At 36.8% G+C, this 20,081-nt stretch overlaps 1 protein-coding gene across 1 annotated transcript in view; it reads right to left on the minus strand.

Annotated features, from left to right (window-relative positions):
- dhrsx (dehydrogenase/reductase (SDR family) X-linked) overlaps nucleotides 1-19,299 on the minus strand; it is a 68,444-nt gene extending 49,145 nt beyond the window's left edge. The window contains exons 1-3 of the mRNA XM_077246830.1: nucleotides 19,037-19,299; nucleotides 17,567-17,674; nucleotides 14,546-14,611 (exon numbers count right to left, since the gene is read on the minus strand). Of these exons, the coding sequence (XP_077102945.1) occupies nucleotides 14,546-14,611; nucleotides 17,567-17,674; nucleotides 19,037-19,139 (277 nt within the window). The 5' untranslated portion in view covers nucleotides 19,140-19,299. The remainder of the gene's footprint in view (nucleotides 1-14,545; nucleotides 14,612-17,566; nucleotides 17,675-19,036) is intronic.
- Nucleotides 19,300-20,081: the final 782 nt, after the last annotated feature.

The following is a 20,081-nucleotide window of genomic DNA, read 5'->3' on the forward strand; positions in this document are numbered from 1 at the left end:
AATACTGTAAATGCTGCTAGACTTTTTTTTTTACAGCGAAGGAACCAAAAAAATCATAAAACATGGATTCCAGAAAAACTAAAGTGAAAATAAATAAAAAACTTGGAGATAAAAAGGATCAAATGGATTGCAGGGCCCTAAATAAACTACATAAAACAATGATGTTAAAAACAAAAATTAATAAAAAAATTGAGTTTCTAAGATTTCTGTCAGTCCGCATCTCTGCATATCCAGGTATGGCAAACAAAAATTATTCATGTGATATAATATAACCCAGAACTTAGCTAGGTGGTATTACTCTAATAAAAACTTAAGCAGTTAATCTAACCCTGCCTCATGAAACCCTCAAGGCCTCTTCATTTCTGAGAATTACGGTGATAAACAGCACCACACCTTTAAGGTTTATAGCCCATCTCTGGCTGATCGAAATTGGTTGTAAGGATGGAATGGCCTTTGGTCCCATTACAGTGCACTTGAACCAAACACTATCAATCCATGAGATCAGCCCAGAAAAACAATGAAGGTAAGGGAGTAAACGGGATGGCAGGAGGGATGAGAAAACCAGGTGCAATGAACAGAGATTCTGATGGCAGTATAGAAACTGCAGATGGAAATGGGAGATAATAGGCCCTTGCGGCATCAGATCTATTTATCATACAAACAGAAAAAAATATTGTCTGTCTTGGTCTTCCCATTAAAATTTACAATTATATACTATTTCATTGGTGACTTAGAAGTGAAGCTCTTATACCAGTGATACGATGTGAGTATCTGTTCCTTTCAGCTCTTTGGCACAGAGTGCACCTTTCCAGCGCTGAGTACTCAACCGCATAATTAAACTAATTATAGCTACACAATTACAGCAATTAACCACTACATTACATTAATTGTCCGACACTACCCCAGTTTAGAGTGTGAAATGCCATTCTGACTAGCAACCCTTGATTACAAAAATCATTCATTATCAATAGCAAAAAGGACAACCTATAGTAGACTAGTCTTGGTTAAAATGCTTGTTTCTGGGTGAATTTATAGTTGCATTGGAATGAAAATTTAACCTATCCATTTTCTAAATGCATGTTATTGAACTTATTGCGAACACTTCATTCATGCATACATTTTATTATGTATAAAAAATTGTATCCTTGTAATTTGCAATCAAAATATCACCATTCCTCTGAAACAAACGATTTCTCCAATCATTTCATTCGTAAAAACCCGCTTATTTTTACAATTGACTGCATGTTTAGCTTGAGGTCTGCCTCCATCCAATCAACAACTAGAGGATTGGACAAGACCCTGTCTACATGTTTCACTTGGATGTATGTAAAAATATGGAAGAAAAGATCTGTTGCTACTTCTGTTACATCGCGACTTTGACTTTAATTGTTGCTTAAGTCGCCATAAAATCTAAATGTCCAATTCTTATTTTTATGTAATATTACAGTGTTTATTATAAATGATTTATCCGTGCATATAATTTCTTTAAACTTCATGGTAATACTTTATTTTGATAGTTCACTTTAGACATTCTAAGTAACTTTGCAACTACAAGTCAACTGTCATTAGAATATTAGAAGACTGTATGCTTAATATCTGGTTAAAAATAAAATTTTAAAAATCACTTTATTTTGATGGTCCCTCAAAAAAATATTCTACTGACTATAAGTAACTTGGCAATTAAAAGGCAATTTATTCTACTAACCCGAACAACACCTAACCATAACCTAACACTCTACTGACAGTCTACTACAGTCTACTAATACTCTAATGAGAGTTAGTCAACATGTAGTTGCAAAGTTACTTGTAGTTAGTAGAATGTAGAACATATCGAAAGTATGACTGAAACTAATAGATTGGATCCATTTTCTGGGTTGTTTTGTTGTTTAAGATTTATATGCGAATGTTGTACACCTCCCCATAACAAACTTTCAAGACTATCAATGTTATAAATGACAAACTTCTAAAAACAAAATTGTCTTTGTAAAGAATTGGTCGCTTATATATGTAGCTTTGGAGCCGCTGCTGTGACACTCTAGCCTAGTTACGCTGACGCGCTGCCCAAGTGCCGCTCACGCTCGCGGTGTGAAATTGCCGTAAGGCTGTATCGAAAGGTAACTTTGCGTCTGCTGCCATGTTGGATCCATAGGTAAACAAACTGCTTCGGGGTATCGCATAGACGTCGTCATCGTCTTGCTGCTCCTCCCCGTTCTGTGATTGGTTCACTAGATGAGGTGAAAATCTGGACCATGGTATCCAGACTGCCTAGCAGTGTGAATAAAATCGCGCTACGGCAAGGCAGCATGGGGAAACCCAGGCTACCATCCACCTATTTTTATGCACATTTTGGGATATCGCACCAAAACCTGGTGGATGGAAATGCCAAGATGTACATAAAGTCGGACAAATTTTTTATCTGATAACAAAACGTGCATAAACTACGATGGAAACACATTTATCGAATAAATTCCTCAATGTGCATCAAAAAAGCATGTGACTGCGATGGGACAACAGCTAGACTAACCAGTGGACCAATCTCGTTGCACAGCATCTGAAAAGCTTTTTTGGTTGTTCTGAAATGCCTGAGCAAAGTCTTTTATCAAAGGCTACTGTATGTTCACACTGTCAATCCAAATCGGCTTTTTTTGCATATCCAATTGAAATCTGATCAGATTTAGCTAGTGTGAATGGCAAAAAAATCACGCGAAATACGATTTTTACAACATTCAACAAAAACTGAATTTGTTTCAAGCTAAATTAATGTGTGGTTTGAAATTTCTCGTTTGAAATGTGGCATTTTTGAAAATCCATTTCAGTCTCACAGCTCTGACCGGTTTCCGAGTGGTTTATGAGACTTTCTCAAGCACATAAAATGTAATCGTCAGACGTTGTTATAGGAAGCATGCGGAAAGTCCCTGATGAATCAAGGGTGTTGTTGCAAAGTACCGGACAAGCAGAAAATGTCAATATGTTTTGAAACTGTCGGAGACGACAGCACGGAATAAAGCAGTGCATACCAGCCTCTATGTTTCTGCTGTTGCTTCATAAGACGCAGTAGGCCTAGTCCAGCGCGGCGGCTACACATTGTCATGCTGTAAATAGAACAACATATGTATTGTAAACCCCTCCATGTTGCAGTTGGTGTTGTTGTTGTTTTTGACATATGCCTACCATCACAAAGTCATTGCCATAGAAACCAATTCAGATATTCCGGAAAACGAAAGATTAGCATGGACTGAACTGAACTTTAGCATGGACTGAACTTAGGATTTGAACTGACTGTCTGAACATAGCCAAAGTGGTTCAGTATACTTACTACCTTCCAGAACTGTCTTGCACGACTGTATTGCGTTTTGTCTGCGTGCTCTGAGACGCAAGTCATTTATTATATATGAAAAGTATTATATACAGTAGCTTCTCCTACTTTTCTTAGTGATATTTATCTCCAGTTTATCAAGAAGTGACGTTTCTGTTCTCTTTGACTCACTGGATTGAAACTATGCTATTCTCAAATGTATTATGCTTTGCAACTTAAATTCGCAACTTTGGATGGAAACATATCTATTGACTTTACTAGCTGCACCCTCCATACACATTAAATAATTTGAATTTATGACACCGGGCTGAAAGAGTATTAAACAGAGGGGATATAAACAGTAATAGTGATGTCTATCTGTGGTGACATTGTGTATCATGACTCATGGAATAAAAGGGCAGTGGGGTGAGATACAGCTGAGTGTGTACGAATAAGTCTTTGGGGGGAGGTGGGGGGTATATCAGGACATGTTCATGGGGCAGAACCATAATGATGTATTGTGTACTCCCTTAGGTTTCTTTCTCTGTGTTGTGCATATATACCAGGCAGTTTATGGTGTGAGGCGAAAAAGGATGACTAAAGCTTGCATAGCAGTCCTGTGTACAATAGCTCTACATTGTCTCCCTCACAAAATTTGCTGCGTTTCAGGCTTTAGGCCTTTTCCACAACAATATTGTCAATACAGACAATCTAAAGCAGGGGTGCCCAATTCCTGTTCCCGGAGATCTACCTTCCTGCAAAGTTCAGCTCCAGCAACCTAAAATGTGTCAAGACATCGCACAGTCAATGCATCGTATATCATATGTAATTTATAAAACAATTTAAGAGCACTTGGAATAAAAGAAAGTTCAATTTGTTTTACTCCTTGGCACAACATATTTCCTGTTTCAACAAATTGAATAAGTAGACATTGGAGCAACAGGCAAGAAACTGTGCAATGGTGATAAACTGTCCTTGAGTATGTTCATAAGGGTATGTATGGTGGCCTCATCGTGCCACTCACTCAATAAGGGGAGAGAAGACGTCGGAATACCTATTATCTGACAGCAATGATTTTGAACCCTCTCTTCTCTTTCTTTCTTTAATTATAAAGCACAATTTAATACAACAACAGTTGCCCAAAGTGCTGTACAAAGAACTTAAATAAAATACGAATCATACAAAGAAAAATAGTACAACAATAACATACATACTGTACAAATAAGTAGACACAAATTAAAAGTAAAAAACTTTTTAAAAAAATAAAACATCCCATTTTAACCAAGTTTTGAAGGTGGATATTGTTGGAGCCATTCTGATATGCAATGGTAATATGTTCCTCAGTTTAGGTGCAGCGACAGAAAAAGCAGATGTGTGCTGTTTTAGTAGGCCAGCAAGGTATGGTGGCGCCAAGCCATTTAATGATTTAAAAACAAATAATAAAAGTTTAAATTCGATTCTGAAACGCACCAGCAACCACTTAAGTGAAGATAAAATTGGTGTAATATGCTCATATTTGCGAGAACTTGTCAACAGTCTAGCGGCCGCATTCTGGGCTGCCTGCAACCACAGTAGTGCTGTCTGGCTAACTCCTATATAGTCCTAAATAGAGAATTACAATAGTCAAGCTGTGAAAAAATAAAGGCATGAATGACTCTACTCTCTAACTCATAAGAGAGGCCTTTAGGCAGTTACGAAAATTTGTATTAAAACATTTCATGGGAGACCATCTTTCCAATGTCTTGGAGATCATATACTTAATGTGGGCATCCCATGACAGATCAGATGATTTGAACTCCAAGCAGTTTAAATGAAGAAAATGTATTGATTGTATGTCCAGACATTACAGGAGAAGGAAGAGAGGGGATTTTGTCATCTTTCCAGGCATTAATTACCATATCCATGATTTTAGCTCCATTCATAGCCAGTGAAAATTCCTGTCCCCATTCTGCCACTAAATCCAATATCTTCTGGATTAGGGCAGGTATAGGGATCCCATTAGAAGCTCAGTGATTGTTAGGTCTTCAGCATATTTCTTAAACTATGAATATTGAGGGAGCCAGACATAGATCCAGTTTTTTACAGATAACGAAGAACAGAGGTAATAAAAGGGAACACCAGCTGGAATTGGATACGAGTTAGACACACAGGTACATATACTATTTTCAACACAATTGATTAATGAAATATGGCAGTAATCTTCTGGAAAACTGGGCTTTGTTTTTTTCAGGAACAGCTTTGACCATAGCCTCCTTCCAATGTTTTGGAAAAATATTATGTTGAATGCATGAGTTAAAGATATCACATGACACAGGTGCCGGTTCTTCATGAAAGGTCTTTAAGACCCAAGGAGGAATACAGTCAGGACCAGCAGACTTTGATGCATTCACTTTACGAAGTCTAACTTCGTGGCTTTAACTTGCCCAATACTCAGGGGATGTATTCTACCACTTTGACAGCTTGTGAATAGCATCATCTTCAGAGGGAGAAGTGTTGATCACTTGATCCCACACGGAAGCGAAATGCTTAGCAAAGGTATCACACTCATGTTGCAAGATGTTATAATCCTGAGACACAACATCTCTCAAATCTCCTTCCATCCCCATTAATGCCTTCACAGACGTAAACCACTGTCTTGGCTTGGTACAACACAGTTCATCCACTTCGTTCTTGTAGTATTGTTGTTGTTGGTTTTTTTTGCATTCTTAATTTATTTGGCAATAACTGATTTTAGATTCATATGGCAAGTTTTATTTCCAGAACAAAATGCATGATGCCTCTCTTTTATTAGATCTTTAATTTGCATGGTCATCCAAGGCTTGTCATTATTTGTAATAGAAACTTTCTTTAATGGAACATTTTTGTCCAAGATAGACCCAGTGGAAGTAAAGGCACTAACCTTTGCCTTAGGGTCAGTAGCCTAATGAATGTGAGAAAAATCTGTAGTACATACTCATGAGAAGGCACAATAACAGCTGACTTATAATAATAATAATAATAATAATAATAATTACATTTATATAGGCATTCAAAGCACTTTACATAGAAGGGGGGATGTCCAGCATCCACCTGGATGATGTGACGGCACGGCAGCCATATTGCACCAGAACACCCACCACACACCAGCTTTTTGGTGGAGAGGAGACAGAGTTATGAAGCCAATGAGTATATAGGGATGATTAGGAGGCCATGATGGACAGAGGCTACTGGGTAAATTTGGCCAGGATGCCGGGGTTAAACCCCTACTCTTTCGAAAAACATCCTGGGATTTTTTGTAACCAAGCTTCAAATCGGAATTGATTTTTTGACATGCGCACACAGCACGAATATACGGAGTTTCCCGCTGTTTGCACATAATAACTATTGTCCTAAAATTATTCTATATCTGTTTTAAACAGCACAGCAGACTTGATATGTATCCATTTCTGGTCATAATTTGGAGACAATAAACATATGAACCGTTGTGCTGTGCTGCTTATATTTATTACGCAGTAAAAATGCCCCTCCCCGCCATAGACTGTAAAAAAAAGTGCCAGTGCCCCAAACCGTCTGTGGATGAGAATCCGAAAGAACAAGGATTGGTGGGACATTGTCCTGCTCCACTTCACAGTCGCTGAGTGGAAGGAGGAGAATTTTGGAATGACAGGACACCAGGGGTGTGAAGTAACGAATTACAAATACTCACGTTACTGTAATTAAGTAGTTTTTTTCAGAAATTGTACTTTTTTGAGTAGTTTAAAAATTGTGTAATTTTACTTTTACTTGAGTACATTTTAAGTGATGTATCGGTACTTTTTCTCCGCTATTTTCCTTCTGTTTGTGGTCGTTACTCGTTACATATGCTTGTTTTAGCCTAATTTCATTTTATTTTTATCCATGAACATGATTGGATTGAGTAATCGGTCTCGTGACTGTCATCAAATCAAATTAAGCATAGAAAACTTTAACCGCCTATTCCTGCTGTTACTCGTGACTGCTGTGGAAGTGCATTCTTCACGCATCAATTCAATCCAGATATCAGCGTCTTCCTCTAATATGCTAAAGGTACATTTCACATTTCTGCTTAATATGATATTTATATAGGCTGGCCTGTCTAAATGGCCTAAAATTTGGTCTGAGGTTGGGGGTAGTGCGTGACAAGTTCATAATGCGGTGAATTCCCGCTCCCATTTACTTCACAATCACATTATAGAGAGACGCGCGTCACGATCTGTGCACTGCCGCGTCTCGCGCTCGACATGCCACCAGATTCAGAATCAGTGCGCTCTATGAACCATGGCGTTAACTTGAACTGCATTTATTTTGTCAGTCTGTGACTAACGTTACAGCTCGTTAATAAACAACGTTTTTTGATTGATCCATTATACGATCCGTCTTCATTTGGCAAGTGCACTTGCGCAAAAACATTTTTCATGTTGAACTTTTGTTTTTTTGTGTGTGGATGCTGCTGATAAAACAGCTTCGCTGAGACTACAAAGAGACATGCGTGTGTGTGTGTGTGCGTGTGTGTTTGTTTGTTTCTTTTGTAAAAGTTTCCTGGATATAACTTCCCTATTTAATGCACAATTTTCCTTACAAATTATATTATCAGCATTACAATGTGAGTAAATGTAGCCGTGTAAAATGTAAGGGATGATGCCACCCTTCTAGAACAATGTGCATTTACGTTTAAATTCTAACATATTTAATAGCATGGAATTAAAGTGTGTAATTAGTGTTGGCTCACTATCTTAGCCTTTTTCAGTGCATTAGGTGAGGTAATCTGATAATATTAGTGATTCTCATTTATCAAAACACTAACATTGGTACCGTTTTGCAGAGAAATTGGGTATTTTTTAATCTCTCTATTTAACCCATCTCATGGTGTGTGATGCTGAACTATCATATGAGTTTCTAAAGGTTTTTGAATTCTTTGCACAGTTATGAATATTGATATTTTATGTGCAACAATAGCATGCTCAGGCCCAGTTTCTTTTCGCCTAATTTTAAATGCTTTATGTATGTTTTTTCAGTACTCTTACCACCACTGCAGGACACTCATTTATATGACACTTTATTCAACGGGAAGAACAGCTCATTCACGCGTCATACGTCATTACGCTATTTCTACGTCTTTGCACATGTGCAGTCCTTTCAGTTTCGGTTTTCAATCCGATCAAGTGTTTACATGTTCTCTCGATCAGATTAGAAAAGGACTAAACCACCCCTTTCAATCCGATTGAAATTTCATTCTGATCGAGCTCAATCGGATCCATTAAGGTGTTTACATGAGGGTTTTTCAGTCCGATTGAGCCGTCAATCCTATTACTAATGGATTATTTGGTTGCATGTAAACGTAGCTAATGCTGTAATGTATATTGAAACATCGGAAATGTGTTTAAAAATCATTTCAGTTATTGAAAAAAATCATATTGCAATATGTATTAAATTATTCTCCAGCCAGAGGAAAAAGATTCTTAAAATCTTCTTAAAATTGCTTAAAATGTTACAAAGGAAACCATCTAGATCAACTATAAACAAGTAGGCTGCAGTTCCTAGAATCCATGAAAAATCTCCTAAAGTTGATGCCATCATATCCTTGCTCCCAAATTAAACATGTTGTCAGTCAAAAATGTACTTTGAATGTGCGTTTTCATGCTATACTAAGTTAAAATTGATTAAAAGCAGAAAAAGCCAGCTACCCAAACAGCTCCTGTGGTGGCAAAGCTAAATTTTCAGTAGACAATACTTCAGTCTTCAGTGTCACACGTTCCTTTAGAAATAATTCAAATAAGCCCTATACTCAAATATTCAATTTAATATTAAAGAAACAATTTTTGGTCCATGTCCACTTAAAGAGTTGGTTCTTGTAAAGAGGACTAAATGTAAATAAATCACCCTATGTTTGATCACCCTATCGATTGTGCCTGAACCTGAAGAGAGACCAGAACCAATAATCCTGGTGTTTTTCAAAAATCAAAACCTTTACAAACTCTACAATGGCAATTTCTGTCTGTGTATTTCCACTCTATGCTTTTCATTCCAGACTTTCTCTTCAGTCGTGAGTTGTCTGTCCTGGCATGATTGATCGCTGGTGTGCCTTTTGAAGAGCTGCTGGACAGGAATGCCTGCAGATGTTCTGTTCTGATTAAGAATCCGAGCAGCACTAATGAGCACAAGATCCCATGCAGAACTCCTGAGTGCCGTTTCCTGATGGCACCTGACCAACAGGTCGACTAAGAGGTGAGTTAATCTGGGGATCCGACACCACCATGGAATATACCCGCCTCATCCTTATTTGCTCTTTCTCTTACCATTTTCAGTTTGGATGTGCCAAAGAGTGTGGTAATGAGGTATCTTGGCACCAGAGGTACAGTGCCAGCTGCAGGCCATTGTGATTGGCATACCTCCATTTTCAAGTACCAACAAAGACATTTACCCCCTTCTCCATTTTCAAATGCGGCCAGTAAATCAGACATGGGCTCCTGAGAGAGGAAGACTGATAGAGAATAACTCCTGGGTAAGTGACAGCTCTGGCTGAGATGCAGGGTTTTGTCAGTGGAGTCGGACTCCAACAGGTCTCTGAAAAAGTAGATGGAAGATGCAGATAGGGCAGTACATCTTAAAAGGGATGATAAGATTTCTCCGATCTCCGTATCGAGACAGGAAGAGACGGAGCAGATCAATAAAAGATGGAGATAAAGAAGGGAATGGGCTGTTTTTTTCATTGACGTCATTATTGCAGTGTCACACTTCTATTATAATGAAGACGCTGAAGATAAAAATGTATGACTGTTATATTACAAACATGCAAAACAGATGATATAACACAGTTATATGCACAAACACTATCAAATGCTCACAGATGTATGAACCTCCTGTTTGGTGCATATGCGCCGGTGTCTCTATAATCATTTTTTTTAAACGTTTGTGAACCTTTGACACACAGTGTGTGTTCTGGCCATATGCTGGGGCGTCTGTCTAATTACATCAGGGAGTAGGGTGCCGTCACACCTACAATGAGCCCTGTAGTAGACATTTTACTAAACATTGACTCCACTGGTGAGGATCCAGAAGGTTCTGTGCAGGTTCTGGTTGTGCAGACGTCTGCTCTTCACATCAGCTGTAAGCTGGCTTTCAACAGGTACCACAATAAACTCTCACCATGTCCTACTGATAATTACAAACAGGTTTAAGAGTCATAACACTTAAGAGTCATAAACCTTCATAAAATCTTGATACCACAGACCTCTTTTTGTGTAGTAAATAATTGCTTGGGTTTGAACAGTTTTTGTCATAAGTTAACATAAACTACCATTCAAAAAGTCTGAGGTCAGTATGATTTTTTTGTTAAAGAAATTAATACTTTTATTAAGCAAGGATTCATTGAATTGATCAAAGCTTAAAAGTAAATAGAAGTATAATTTTACAAAGATTAAATTTTTTAAATAAATGCTGTTCTTTTAAATGTTCTATTTGTCAAAGTACTAGATACTAAATTGCTGGTACTAATTTTCAAGCAAAAAGTATAGAACTGAAGTAATGAGCAAGTGCTTTCTGACCCAAAACGTTTCAACTGTGTATATTACAATCATAATGCACTTTGTTCAGTTGTAAAATATTTTTTATTAGTGCTGATAAATTAATTTTGTCAATACTAAGTTGCCCAATACTAACTGCCCTAATTCTCAAATATAAAAATTATAGGCCTATTGGAATCAGGTGACGAGAATCAAATTAGTGAGTCTAAAAGAAACATTTTGGGGAACAAAAAGATTAAAATCACTGAAATGAATCAAAATTCCTCCCACTAGCGGTTCAGATCAATGAACCACAATCAGAGAAATTTCATGTTTGGAGTTGGCAATCCAGAAAGTCACAAAAAACACCAGGGCAACATCAAAAAATTGCTCAGCATAACTAACATCAGAAAGATACTGGGCAAAACTATCCATGGCAGAGTAGCAAGGTGGAAACACCAAGAAGAACACAAAAGCATGCCTCATGAACTTTGGGCTTGTTACGTCTGGCGAAGAACATTGCATTTCATAAGAAGAAACTTAATTCCACATTTCTACAATCAGATAAAGCCAAAAGAGAACAAGGACGTAACCATATCATTTTTTTTTCAGTGTAATCATGATCTTGCATACTTTTTTAAGACAGACAGCATGTAGATTGAGATGAAGTCCGTCTGTGCAAAGCAGAGGAAGAGACATTTAAACAGACATTCGATGGCCATACAATATGTATGTCACATATCAGCACATCTTGGTCAAACAACTACAGTAAATTCAGAAAGTGCATGTCATTATGGCAGGCTCCATGACCACATCTAACATCTGACACAGACATTTTCTGAAAACCGTTGTGATGAGCAACAAATCCCTTGTCAATCAGAAATCACACCAAAGATCCAGCACTGCAGCAGCTGCACGAAAAAAGAGACAAGCGGAGGAGGGGTGGAAAACAGCCTTGGGAACATAACTGCCCGCCCATCCAGAATGACTGAATCCATAACGTGTTGACAGGGTGTATAGCCGCCTGCCACGGCTCAGCTTTGTACGTCTGCCTTGTGTTGTCAGGGCAAGAAGGAGGAGAGCGGATCAGCATGGGACGAGTGTGCCTGCCAGCAGCGCTTTGCCCTGAATCAGTCACTCAGCACTATCTGTCTAAGATGGACATTATCTTGGAGCTGCAGAGTAAGGGGTCAGTGTGACCCCGTGATGAGCTTGGCCTGTGCCATTTTGGGTGGTTCAGTTCAATTGAGCTTGGGTAAATTCAACTAAAGCTATCTAAATTCAATACTTTAAGGGCTACACAGTAAATGTTTTTTTCCTGGTGTCCCGGATGCGCAAATACTTGAAATTTTAGCTTGCCTTGCCAACACTTTGACTGGTATACTAGTTCAAAAGTTTGGGGTTGATAAGGAAATAAGTCTCTTATGCTCACCAAGGCTACATTTATTCAATCAAAAACACAGTAAAAACAATAATATTGTGAAATATTAATACAATTTAAAATAACTTTTTATATTCCATTTGAATATTTTTCCATTTTAATATATTTAAAAAATGATATTTATTCCTGTGATGGCAAAGCTGAATATTCAGCATCATTACTCCAGTCTTAAGGGTCACATGATTCTTCAGAAATCATTCTAATGTTGATTTGCTGCTCAAGAAACATTTCTTATTATTATTATCAATGTTGATAACAGTTGTGCTACTAAATATTTTTGTGGAAATCCTAATGAAAAATGTTCAGGATTAAATAGTTTAAAAGAAGAGCATTTATTTGAAACGGAAATGTTTTGTAACAATGTAAACGTCTTAGCTAATTGTAACTTTTGACCAATTTAATGCATCCTTGCTGAATAAAAGTATTAATTTATTTTAAACAGCAGTATGTCATGTTTAGTTATGCAAAACATTAGGCATATTTAAAATATTTAACCCACACTAACTAATTCTTCCACAACCATCACAAGCCATCCTCACAATTTGAACAAAACTTCATGTTAGCCAGTTATAAAACTGTACCACGGGGAGCAAAATTTGCAACAACAAATGAACAAAATGTTACACAGACCAATGTATAAAAACACATGTAAAATCAACTAATATAAGATACGTATAGTGTCAATGCAACAATGGTCCAATGAGGGTTCAAAAATGGCTCCTCAATATGTTCTTTGATATTGTAATGGTGATTAACTTATGAATATAAATTAAAATACTTTTGTGTAAGGCAACTGCATGTCATATTCATAATGCATGCTACACAATCAAAACAAGCCCAAAACTATGTTCTTAAAATCCGTTTATTGCCTTTTTACACAGTGCCTAACTTCACAGTGGCCCACTTAGCAGCATGAAATACTATTATTCTCAATTTTAATAAATAATGCATAAGCAAGCAATACAACAACACTTGAAGCTAATGCTGCAGGTTTACACATCTCCAGTTACAGAAGTGGAACACACAGTACCTGTTGTCATTAATAGTGACACAGATTCAACACTTTTTATGATTTGTTAATTGTGGTAACAATAATCGTAATCTTGATTAAGTTTTCAATTAATTGTGCACCCCAAGGTAAATTTAATTCACATTTAATTAAAGTTTATCAGCATGTCATAATGATGCTTGTGTTGAAGCAACACAGTCCTGGCAATTTTAGTGCAATATTTACTGTGATTCAGAAGCAAGATAAATGATTATAGGAAATAGAGACAAACATTGAAGTAAACATTTTCAAGTGTGACCTCTATATGACCACACCAACTTCTTTCAAACCAGCAACATTCTGGCACAGCATTCATTTTTAATAACCCACCATCAGCAACATTTAGCCTGTCCAATTGAGCAGCAGTAAACAAAGTTCCCATACAGCCTTCTAAGCCCATTATTATTACATGTCTTATCTTTGTCAGCTCAGTCTATCTTTTTTCCTAAATTGACTCCGGTTTAACTGGATGTGATGTCTAATCCTCATTAGGTGATTGTAGTCGTATAAAGAGCGATCATGTGTCATTATTAGACCAGCTTAGAGAAGCACAGTGAAAGATCATGCTGAGCATAAAGCCACACACATAAACAGACCTCTAGCCAAGCCTTAGCTTGTTTCGAAAGACTCATTTCTTGTTAGCACATCTGACATCTTTGCAGTATTGCTTTTTTTTTGTCTCTGAACCAAAGACCAATTTCAAAACTGGTATTTAAAGTTAAGGTTTCAGACAATCTGACCCTAGATGAGGGCAGAAGCACAGCTTTCCTTCAGTGCATTATTTCTCAACTTCAATAGCCCAATGATGAAAACTCGGAGTGAAAACCGACGGGCCTGTTCTCGCCTAGCTGTTGAAAATCCACGTTGGGGAGGGGTGGATACCGCAGGGAAGCGAGCGCGCCTTCATCCGAACCGCAGCTCTCGATATCCCATCTGCATTACAATGAGGTTATGGTTCTTCAGCGAACACAATCATCAAACATCTCTCTCTTGGTATTCTTCTGCTTGCTTTCACACATTCTTCCAGTAAACACACCAGTCCAAACATGGCAAGAAAAATTATCCCGTTTAGCTGCAATTTAAGTGGTATCAGGTCGTGGTTTAGTAAATCATCACCTCAAGGAGAACGTAAAGGTCAGGATCACCGATGGAAGAGGATGTAGACATGATGATGCTCCGGAATACACAGAGCCTTTCTTACACAGCAGACCAACTAAAAGCCCCAGGCCCAACAAAAACATTTAATTTAGCAAGAATTTTACCTTTTCCCTGATTCAACTCCTGAATCTTCTTCACTGCTGCCAGCCCCTCCTCTTCATCGTTCCCAGCTGAAGAAAAGAAAGAAAAGACAGGAAAGAAAGGTGTTAAATATACAAATTAAGTTATTATTGCATCAATGGCACATGAAGAATTTAAATCAACAAATTACTTAAAAACGAAAATCAAGATCACTTTATATAATGAACAGATTGAATTTAGTCTTTTATTCACATATAGAAATTGATCAGTGAACATAAACAGAAGCTCAACCGAACCTGCTTGGGCGCGCGAAAACAAACCTCATTGATTTCTTGCTGAAGCTCAAATCAATTACAAGTTTGAAATGTAAAAAACGTACAATAATACTGATAAGATAATAATACTACTACAGATTCTACAACTAATAACAATATAGACCGCACTACTGATTGACGAGCTGCTGGGTTCATGAATATTAATCCCATCTGCGTTTGCTCAATAGTTTCTGCTTGCTAATAAAGGCTGAATAATTCCAAATTAACTCCAATATTTTTTTTACAAGAAAATGCATCAAATAATATCATTTACATACAGTGCCTAGCATAACTGAACACACCCATGCTAAAGTTGACTAAAAGAGGAATAAAAAAATCATCTTTTGGAAATTGATCTTAATGCCTTAATTTAAAATGTGAGGAAAAATCCAACCTTTAAGGACACCAATTTTCTTTGTGAATGAATAATGTAACATAAATAAATAAATGTTCTTCCTTAAAATACAGGTTACATAAGTCAAGTCACCCCTATCTTAAATTCCCATAGAGCCAGGCAGATTTGTATTTTTAAAAGGCCAGTTGTTTCATGGATCTAGGATACTACGCATCCTGATAAAGTTCCCTTGGCCTTTGGAATTAAAAAAGCCCCGCATCGTTTTGCACCTTTTATGAGTAGATGATGTCCAAAAATATCTTTTCAGGTTATTGCCCCAGTGACATTCAATTTTAACCATCAATAGGCATGTTTTTCTGACAGTTTACCTACAAATAGGAACAGATTCACCTCAGGCTCCTGGTACAACTAGTGCAATTACGCAACAATTTTACCATGAGCTATTACATATTACCAAAACAGCCGGTGCATATAGTCAAGTCCTGTTCCTGCATATGCAGTACCCTAAGAACCCTGTCCTGCATTTGAATGAACATTTGAGGAAGAGTTAGTCTTGCTTAAGCCTTTCTTATTGCCTTTTATGTGTCACTAAACTCCAGGAAAAAGCTATTATTGATAATGCAGATGGAAAAGGAGGGAAAATAAGAGGAAATGCTTGAAACATGTAGATAAGGAAGAAGAAGGTGGGTTTGAGCTCCTTCAACACCAGTCATGCTAATAGCACTGTACATGGTATGGAAAATATTAAAAAGTATCACAAGTAGCAGAAAACCAATTAACAGATTGCATAACCACGGGAATAACCACGGAAACTGTAAGCTGGAGTCAAGACACCAGTGGAATAGTTTTGGTCAGTGCCATAGAGAGAAAGAGTTGCGACACTCCCATAGACCGCCATAGGAACTTTGGAATGCGGAAGTAACGCGTGTCGTGGAGCAGCCGATAGTTCCAAACACTGATAGTTCCAGCATTGAACCCCATTCATTTTCAGTGTTTCCGAAGTACGCTCGCTGGTAAATTAATGAAATTACTTTATTTTTTTACTTTTAAACACATTAGCCGACCTCTCGTTAATCTAGTCAGTAGTTATATTTTATGTAGCCAGTTTTAGTTAATGTTTATTGGAAGATAATAGGTTAATTGCAGCTATAGCTTACGTGACACTAACGTTAGCTAACTTACGGTAACCTGATGTATATAATATATAATATTATTAATAATATATATATATATATATATATATATATATATAATATTATATATACATACACACACACACACACACACACACAATTCATTTATTTAAATGGATTAGGGTTATGTGTATATATGCATATTTGTCAAAATGTGTGTTTGTGTAATACATATAGGCCTACATAAATACACATGCATTCATATATATATATATATATATATATATATATACACATACACAATTAATATATTATGTGTATGGGTTAAGGTTAGTAATGTGTGATTGAAATATATATATACATGTGTACTGTACACAGTACATCGTATACATGTATGTGTGTGTGTTTTCTGATGAATGGTTTAGTGCATGATGATTAGGGTAGGATGAAAGGGTACATTAGCCATACTGAAATGAATCCCGTTAACAGTTATTTAGCTACGTAGCTGCTAGCCTATTTAGGAACATAGTTAATTCACTCATTAACTATCTCTACGGTTTAATTTTATGAAGTTAATATTTACCGAACATTGCTGCAAATATAGTCGTTGCTTTCTACGTTATGGGAGCAGTCCATTTCCCTCCTAAATCATTTGTACATGCACAGCGTAATTATTTATATTTTATGTTGGTTTGAATTCTGAACGGAACGCCACTGCAGACCTCTTTGCGTGATCACGAAGGTAGGCTAATGCCTGAATCGGGATTTATAAGCAAGATCACGGATCAATAGCCTAATACAGCCCAGTTGTGCTAAAATAAATATCATTAGACGTCCATCATCAGATGAGCAGCTAAAGCCATTGCTACTACCCATGCGAACATGAACACTAAGCTTTTCCCTCCAAAAAAACCCTAAAACTTATCTAAGTAATATACAGTATTTCGTTGTCACCCTGCCTGTCCAAATCTAAAACTGACATTAACTAAATGCAATAATGCAGTAACAGCTGAAAAATTATTTGGGTGTGTGTTTTATTTTATATTTACCAGTCAATAATGTAATCGCTGCTGTCTGTCCCATAGAAGAACATGACAGCCCGCGTATGTTTTGGAACTATTGGGGCTTACATGAACCACGTGACAGCCATAGTGGCGACATCAAAGCGTGTCGCAACTCTTTCTCTCTATGGCACTGGTTTTGGTTAACTGATCTGAAATCAGGTATGAGATAATACTATACCAATGATCACATGCATGTCCAGGCTGACCAGATGTCTTGAAATCTCATATCCCATTCCTCTGGTTCCCCCTGTAACTATGGCAACCTTTCCATTCTGCTTGGGCAAATCTGAGCAAGACAGAAAGCAAGAAAATTATGGAAAAATGTTGAATGCATAATATTACAAAAACTAGTTGTTTTACACTGACATGGACTGTCTTTGTTTGGGACATATTCTTTCATCCCTCTGTGAGTGTTTTTTGGATGTGCAGTGGCCTCAGGGATCATTAAATGTAAAAACTGCATGACCTGTTTTGTGATAAGCCTACTAGTGATACCATTCCTTCACTCTTTTGCTTAATGGGTATTATTTATTAATACTAATTTATAATATTGAAAAACAAGTTCACTTGTCCAATATTGATCTTTTACTGGCCAATAAGTCAGTGAAGCAGTGAGATTATGACAATCATCACTGATAAACAGTCACTTTTCGTTACCATTTGCAAGTTAAAATGTTTCCAGTTAAAATCAAATAATATTAAGTTAATTATGCAACTAACTGTTAGGCTTATATTTTATAGCCATCACACAAAATAGTAAAAAAAAAAAGTCTTAAAAATCAGTGTTCCCTAATCATCTTTCTTTTTTTTCTTGTAGCTAATCCCGTGGGCTTCAAAAGCTTTAAATATTTCTGAATCAAAAGACCATTGTGAGGAAGGATTTGGGTCTAATCCTTGTGCTATGCACTGGGACATGGTGGCCCTTTAACAGTGATTTAAATTAAAGTATAGAAGTTTCTACAATTGCAGGGAGAAGTAGAAACTTGAGATTAGTAAGTAATAATAATAATAATAATAATAATAATAATAAGTATAATGTCAGCAATATATATATATATATATATATATATATATATATATATATATATATATATATATATACAGCAGATCTTGAAGAAAATTGTCCAGCTCAAGTATTCAGTGTTGATTCATTTTGGTTGTAAAAATACTCAATTACTAAATTAATTTATCTATCCATCAAACTATCTAATATATCTATCTACACACACGCGTTTTAATTAAATTAATAACTAAGGAGTTTTACAACCAAAATGAACACTGAATTACTTGAGCTGGACAATGACACTATTTTCTTTGCTGTAGCCTATATACTGTTGTATGGCTGCTACATCGCGTTGGCTGAGATTATGCTTAACCTGTTTCTTATTTTTTGTAACATAAACTACAACAAATAAACAGCTAGTCACCATCCATCCATCCATTCATTACAACTGTTGTTCCATTCAACTAAAGTGAATAGTGACTGAATGTGATGCAGAAAATTTGTTTTTGGGTGCTGTCCCTTTAAGCGCAGCTCCCACAAGACAAGACAGCTTGTAACTATTGAATAAATATTTGACTGCTGCTAGACACATAAAATAACTACCCCCTAGACCACTGCAAATACGAAACGATAAAAACCTCTAACCTGGCAGGTTGAACGATGTGTTGAAAAGCTGGTATAGGAGAACTTTGACGCCGTCTAAGTAGAGTCTGATGAAGCCGAAGATACAAGTCAAAAACCACCACATGTTTGAAGATGACAGGGAGTGTCGCAGTATTTACGTTCCGTGCTGAAGTACAACAGGAACGGATGGCTGTTTTTACGATAGTTCCGCCGCTGTCTACGACAAGCACTGTCTAGACACCCAATAGAGTCAGGGCTCAGATTTAGTACAAGGATTAACCACTGCCAGGAAAGAAATAGACAAAAAAAATTGGTGAACAAACATTTAAGTCCAATCAAGAGTTTTCGTGGCCAGTAATAAGAGCTGGCCAATGAAGAATAGTTGTAGAAATGTATAGCAAATATACAGTACCGGTAATAGCAAATATGATCAAATAAATGTTGAATATAATTGTAATTATAAAATATAATATAATTATATTTTTTAATCTGCCAATTTGGTACAGTTATCAGTAATCAGACTCAACTTGGACTGATATAGCGGCAGCATATATGGAAGATAGATAATATATACACTCACTACTTTCATTGGTTTCATCCAACAACAGTGTAAAGTCTTCAATTATAATGGTGTATTGTTCAGTAAAGCAGCTAAGTGAAAAAAAAATACATTCTCTACATTTTTTTCCTGGGCTATTATGAACAATCCAGTTCTTAAATTTCTTAATTCTCCATGTACCCTTCTTTTTAATATTAAACATAAACCAGTGGCGGCTGGTGAAACATATCTTAGGTGGAGCTGTGCCATATTCAGTCAGTTTTAATAGTCTGGTAACCATAGGAGCCATCAGGTCTTTTAGCGTTGTGGCGCCTCCCCAAGACATCCGTCAAGCCTCCCTTCTCTCATTCAAAAAACTTTTTTCTCTCTCTCTGAATATTACTCTTCAGCTCAGTCTGTAAATTCTACCTTATTACATATTTTTTGTTTGAATCCCTCTTTGTTTGTATCTGTAACCTAACTTTGTAAGTGACCTCTGTGTATTACTTTCTGCCCTTGGTGTGTGTA

This window comes from Siphateles boraxobius, unplaced genomic scaffold (assembly GCF_051911475.1).
Source record: "Siphateles boraxobius isolate OS27281-9 unplaced genomic scaffold, OSU_SipBor_1 29, whole genome shotgun sequence".
NCBI lineage: Eukaryota > Metazoa > Chordata > Actinopteri > Cypriniformes > Leuciscidae > Siphateles > Siphateles boraxobius.